The sequence below is a fragment of the Chlamydotis macqueenii genome, chromosome 27 (assembly GCF_036417535.1).
Source record: "Chlamydotis macqueenii isolate bChlMac1 chromosome 27, bChlMac1.mat, whole genome shotgun sequence".
Lineage (NCBI taxonomy): Eukaryota > Metazoa > Chordata > Aves > Otidiformes > Otididae > Chlamydotis > Chlamydotis macqueenii.
The window spans coordinates 2,779,910-2,785,909 of NC_141582.1; the positions used below are offsets into that span (position 1 = coordinate 2,779,910).

At 56.6% G+C, this 6,000-nt stretch overlaps 1 protein-coding gene across 1 annotated transcript; it reads right to left on the reverse strand.

Moving 5' to 3' along the window:
• Positions 1 to 593: 593 nt before the first annotated feature.
• On the reverse strand, positions 594 to 4,924 carry DUSP26 (dual specificity phosphatase 26). Its single transcript, XM_086767837.1, has 4 exons — positions 4,679 to 4,924; positions 2,346 to 2,618; positions 1,765 to 1,973; positions 594 to 1,361 (listed from the first exon to the last, which is right to left on the reverse strand). The coding sequence occupies exons 2-4, from the start codon at positions 2,522 to 2,524 to the stop codon at positions 1,162 to 1,164; spliced, it is 588 nt and encodes a 195-aa protein (XP_086623963.1). The 5' UTR covers positions 2,525 to 2,618; positions 4,679 to 4,924; the 3' UTR covers positions 594 to 1,161.
• Positions 4,925 to 6,000: the final 1,076 nt, after the last annotated feature.

Genomic DNA, 6,000 nt, shown 5'->3' on the forward strand with positions numbered 1-6,000 from the left:
GTGTTTACGTGATCTCAGCACAACACGGGGCCGGCAGCCGAGCGGTGCTTCGTGCACGCTCAGGAAGCGGAGGAAGAATGGGGCTATAATAAGAGCGGGCGGACAATGAGTGCTGGCAGCGTGCAGGGGCAGCCCAGCACCCACGAGGCCACCCAGCACCCATGTGGCTGGTGCCACCACGGACACCGGCTCCTGGCCCTGGCCACCCTCCGAGGGCTCCGCTCGCCCATCCCCTCTGTGAGTGGCGAAGGTGTTTTTCGCAGGCCCCAGTGGCCAGCTGGCCCTTCTGCAGGCCTGGGTGACAGCCGGCTGCCTGCCTGCCTTTGGGACACCAACACGGTGACCCCATGATGGGCAGCAACCCTGGTGACCACCAGCCCGGCTCTGCTTTCCACCAGGAGCCCCCCTTTCTGGCCCCACTGCTGGAAAAAAAGTGGGGAGGCTCAGCACAGGCACTGGCCACCAGTGAGGTCTGACAGGTTCAGCTCTTGGACTGAGGATGGGGGAGGACTCAGGGTGACGCTCTGCCACCGACTCCCGTGACAGACCCCAGCCTGAACACATCAAGTCTGTCACGCAAGAGATGGCCAAGCTTTTTCCTTAGCACTGTCTTTATTTTTACAGGTTAACACTGGGCATGGTGGACATCCAAACACTACGACAAAGGGCCCGTTTGCCTGAGCCCGCACACCAGACCGAATTCACAGACCGAAAATGAAGGGGGAACAAGACAAAGAACACACAGAGCTTCAGTCTCCTGGGAGGGAGGGCCAGGACTGGCTTGGCAAATGCATCTGCCATGTGGGAGAGGGAAGCCTTGAAGGCTTCCTGGAGCCAACAGGGATAGAGTAACCTGAAACGCAGGGCTGAGTCCCTCCGGAGGCATCGTGGAGCGAGCAGGCTGGGAAGGAGGCTATACGTTAGGCCTACCTAGGTGGCAAGATTGCAGGTTGAGGGCCTATGCTTTACCACTGGGAATAGCTCTCGTGGCTGGGCACCCTCTGAGCTGAGGAAAAGGCCCGGGGCAAGTTGCATGTAACCCATTAGCTGCCAAGCGTCTGCACCATGGGGAAAGCCCCATCTCTGCCACTCAGCGGGCCCTGGGATCAGGTGAGCACCGCACACACAACGCTCCCACCGCACAACCCCTCTCGTCCTCCTTCACAAACTCCTCTTCAGCCTCAGGGCATTGTCCAGGGCAACCAGCTGGCGCAAGAAACCCCGGTTGGGGATGATACCGCGGTGGTCCTTGACCGTCTTTATGGCTTCTACAAGGGGCATGTGGTGGCGGATCATGAGGTAGGCGAGGACCAAGGTGGCCGACCTGCTCACCCCGACAGCACAGTGCACAAGGATCCTTCCTGGGGGTGAAACACAGGGGCTGTGTCACAGCAGACCAAATATCCCAATAAAAAAAAAAAAAATCCTCAGGACACAGCTGTTTGCCATGGTGCATCCTGGCGTGGTGGCGTGCAGCCTCTGGGGTCAGGCGTAGCACGACTGCGATGCACTGAGGCCCCCCCCTCGGCAAAGGGTATCAGCGTATCGTGATCCCGCAAAACAGACCGAACGGGACCCGCCACAGCTCAGGACACAGGCTGGGGCTGGGACCAGTGCTCCCATCTAGCCTGTTCTCTCTTTGGAGGAGGTGATCCAGTGCAGGAGACACCATCCCAGGCTAGAAATACCTTTGGTTCCCAAGATGCTTAGCAATAGGATGTCGATACAGCTTCCCACGGGGAGAATTTCCCCAGTGACCTTTACCTTCATTCAGCGCTTGGTGGATGAAGTCAGCTGCAGGATAAAAGTAGGGGCTCATGTCAAAGGAAGGCGAGTCATGGGCCTCGATGCCCAGGTAGCGGATGCCCGTGCCCTCGTAGTACTCAGCACCCCCCCTCCACTTGCTGTGCGAGGCGTTGAGGATGTGGGTGATGCGCAGGTGAGCCAGCTCGCGCCGGTTGGCCGCTATATCTCTGCAGAGAATGAGAAACGGCGCAGAGATGCCTAAGTTCAGATTACTTAAAAGCTTCCAAGGACAGTGTAAGGGCTGTCCCGGACAAACATGTATATCTGAGAAAGCTGGATGCAAAGGAAAAGCACCAGGCTCTGAAGATTCTTGAATTTTAAGACTCCACGGACCCTTCACCTCCCTCTACCTCACCACAGCAGTGCTCCGAGATCCCTGCACAGCCGTGTTTATGTCCTTCCTCCTCCTCTGTCCCAATGTACCATGCTCATCACGCCCTCCTCTCCCTCCCATTTCCCAACCTCCCCCTCCCAGATTTCCCCATTTCACAAAAATAGCCCTCAACCCCCCCCGGTTCTTGTCCCCTTCTGATACATACTGATCGCCCAGGTAGAGTCCTGGCCAGACCTCATCAGCGTGATTACAGGCTGTCTTTCCTGTGTACAGCAACCTTTCAAGCTCAAAGACGCTGAGGATGGGGTGGTTGTTGCGCTCTTCCCGCGAGCCTCGGCTCGGTGACCTGGTGCCATTCCTGGAGAACCTGGACAGGAAAGCCATTGGAGCTGCCGAGACCCACAAGGCATACCTGTGGGTTCGTGAAGGCCGGAGAGCGGCCTGGAGGTCGCTTCTGCTGCTGTTGCCACCCACGGTCCTGTCATGGAAGCAGTGGAGATGCCATTAGAAGAACTGGGGATCTCTCGCTCCATCCCTTTTGTAGAAATACTGGCCCAAAGCAGCCAATTCTGACCTTCCTGGTGAGAGGGCTGTGTCAAGTCAGCTACCCAGTGGTTCCCAGTGCGAGACAGTATCACCTACACTCCCTTCCAAGAAGCAGTGCTGGTGGGGAGAAGCTGATGATGCCAGGCCTGGTGAGGGAAGCCAGACAGGCAGCCAGATTGCTGAGTCTCCACAGGCTGAGGTTTTGCTCCAGCCCTGCGACTTTGGGTTCAGGCCACGTTGGCAAGAGATGTTCTACACAGGACCACCTTCCTTCTGAGCCGGCTCTGGGGCTTTGCCTGCCAGCGGGACAATGCCAGCTCCAGAACTGACGCTGCCAGCCTGCCATCAGAAGCAACGAAAGGCGGCCAGGTCTGGGCAAGCCACCAGGACCGGGGAGGAAAAACCCCCCAAACAGGTGGAGGATTCCATATGGCACCACGCAGGGTCTGGCCGGGACCCAGACTCCTACAGACCAGGCGCAAAAGCCCGCGGGGAGCGAGAGGCAGGATTAACCCCTCCGAGCACAGCAGCCCTGCGGCTGCAGTTGAGCACCTAGGACTGGTTTGGGGTGGAAGGAGTTAATGTCAGGGGATGAGGAAGCTCTTTTTACAGAGTGGATCCTCTAGGACACAGCTCTGCTCTCAAACCTTCAGATCCTGCCAATACTTGTCACACATCCGCACGAAACCTCCCTGGACAGCCTCACCCAGAGCCGTTAACCATCCCTGCGGCCAGACCTTCTCAGAGCTGCCGGTTTTGGCTCGTTTCCTGCTGCCCCACCGACAGAACTCCCCACACATGACAACACAATTCCCTTTCCCACCATCCCGCTGCTGCTCTGGAAGGCGTCCAACGAGCAGACCATCCCAACCGCCCCGGCAGCAGCCAGGCACCGGCCAGTTGTCCCTGGGACTCGAGGGAGGAAACGCGGTGACCTTGGGCTGGCCAGGCTGGATCAGAACATGTCTGTCTGCTTCGACTTTCTGCCCAGGCGCCAGCCAGCAGCCCACAGCGCAGGAGGAAGAAGCCTCCAGCTGTTTCTTGGCAATGTGCGGAGGAGGAAAACGTTGCAAGGGCATGGGGGAGCCCAGAGAGACTCATGGATGTCTCCTGCCCCATTCCGTGTTCCAGAGTGGCGGCTCAGACCCTGCCTGGCACCCCGGCACAGGAGAGGCCAGCCCTGCACTGCCCATCCCCGGCACGGAGCACACCGCGCTCCCCCCGCACGGGGTACGGGCCAGAGCTCACCCCGACACATCTCCCCTTCCCCGATGAATTTTGGACTCCTTCACGCTGGGAATCCAGACTTGGCAAACCCCACCTGGAACAGGCATTCCGCGCGGCCGTGCGCCGGGGCCCTCAAACCTTGTGTGACCTTGGCTGCGGCACAGCCACATGCCACCAGCCCCGGGGCAGCATTAAGAAACAAACAGCAGAAGGGGCTGAAAAAAAACAACTAAATCATCAGGACAAGGCTGTACGAGCCAAATGGCAGACCCTCTTATTGCTACAGCTGGTGGGGAAAACAGCAATCCACACCTATCCTGGGATGGCTCTGGAAACCTCAGGCCCAAAGCTGGCTCCCAGCGTCCCATCCCCAACGCACCACCATCCCCAACGCACCACCACCCCCAGCCCCACCAAATCTGCGGGGGAAGAGAAACTGCCCCGCATCCAAGACCTCAGGACAAAACCCCAAAGCACTCCTGGCACCCAAAACCCCCACAGGCGTCGGCTGTACCCCCCCTTTTCGGCAGCCGAGCCCAGCGGCTCTGAGCCCGCTCCCCCAAGCACGCTCACGGCTCCTCTGAAGCCCCCGTACCAGTGCGGTGCTGGGAGGGAGGGGAGGGCGAGCCAGAGCCTGCCCGGCTGCACGGAGCCAGCTCTGAAGAGGCACCGCTGAAGCAGCGCAGGCTGCTCGGCCCCGCACGCTCCGCAGAGACGGACAGACAGACACGCAGGAGGAAGGAGACACCCACCCCGGTACTCTACCTTTGCGAGGGCCGTGATTTCTCGGCTCAAAGCGAGCGTTGCAGCCGGATCCAGTCGGCCATGTCTTCCTGCCGCCGCCGCTGTGGAAAGGCTGATGTATGAACATCTATTTTAAGCCATGACATGTCCAGAGGCAGGTTTGTTTATATCATGCTGTGCATGGCTGGATAAGGGAGCAATGAGGGAGACCCACACAAACGCAGGGATCGCAAGGAGCACGCACAGGCACTCACATAAGTGCCCATTGCTACGCAGACAGAAACAACAGCAACAATAACATATCAAAATTCCCTGCCAGCTTTTCTCTCACTCCTCCTCCAGCAAACCGAAAGCCACAGGCGCAGAGAAGAAGAAAAAGCCGATGAAGTGGTGCTGATGACATGACTACCCATATTGTAAAGCTGTAGCCGTCTCTAGAGGATGCTTCTTCATTTTTTTAAATTTTTTTTTTGCAGCTGACCTTGTCCCCTTCCCTTGCCAGGGTCTCTTTGGCAGAGCCAGGGCTTGCTGACATTTTCTTCATTTGCTAAGAAAATAAGGCTGGAGGCGGGGGATGTATGTGGCGAGATGAGAAACTGTTTACAAATTCATGGCAAAGTCAGGGAATACTTTTTTTTTTTTCTGGGGGGAAAAAAAAAAGAAAAAAAGAGGAAACACGAAAGATTGAAGCTTTTTGTTTTGATGTTTTCTAAATGACACCATTCATTTCACAAGTGCTGCAATATCTCAGTTAAACATTTTCCAGGCAGAATATTCTCCTCTTCCCTTTGAAGTGCTGGCTTTCAATTTAAGTTTGACTCAAACCAGAAAGTAGGAGTGTGGTGGGAAAAACAACCTGAGGAAGAATCGAAACATGCTGTTCCAGGCCAAATGACATATCCTAAGAAGATTTATGGCATTCCCTCCCGCACTGCTATTTCACTCAAAACCAGGAAAATTTCCTGTTTTGTTTTCAGCTGAACTTGTGGTTATCCCAGGATACAACAGCAGGAGCTTCAGGGATGAACGCATCACCACCAGATACCCGTATGGACATGGCATGAGGTTTGACGGGGCTTTCCCAACACCCATCACGGACAGCACAGGTCCCAGGAGCGCAGCCTCAAAGCAGCACACACCTTTCAGCACATCACAGGCCTGGCTTTTTTTCCCCACATCGTGCATAGCTAAATGACAGGGTGGTCAGGAGCTGGACTGGAGGTTAACAGCGTACACAGGTTCAAAAAGACTTTGGACACACCTGGATTTCAGACCTCTCAGCCTTCCCTGTGAAGTTCTGGATGCGGTTTCAGCCGAGGAAGTTGATAATGCCGCAGAAGCTG

Bases quoted from the DNA above. Each gene is read 5' to 3' on its own strand.
- DUSP26 (XM_086767837.1), bottom strand. From the start codon at position 2,524: ATGGCTTTCCTGTCCAGGTTCTCCAGGAATGGCACCAGGTCACCGAGC. The intron at 1,974-2,345 runs GTATGTATCAGA...CATTCTCTGCAG, and splicing joins GGACTCTACCTGGGCGATCA to AGATATAGCGGCCAACCGGC. The intron at 1,362-1,764 runs GTAAAGGTCACT...TTTCACCCCCAG, and splicing joins CCACCAAGCGCTGAATGAAG to GAAGGATCCTTGTGCACTGT.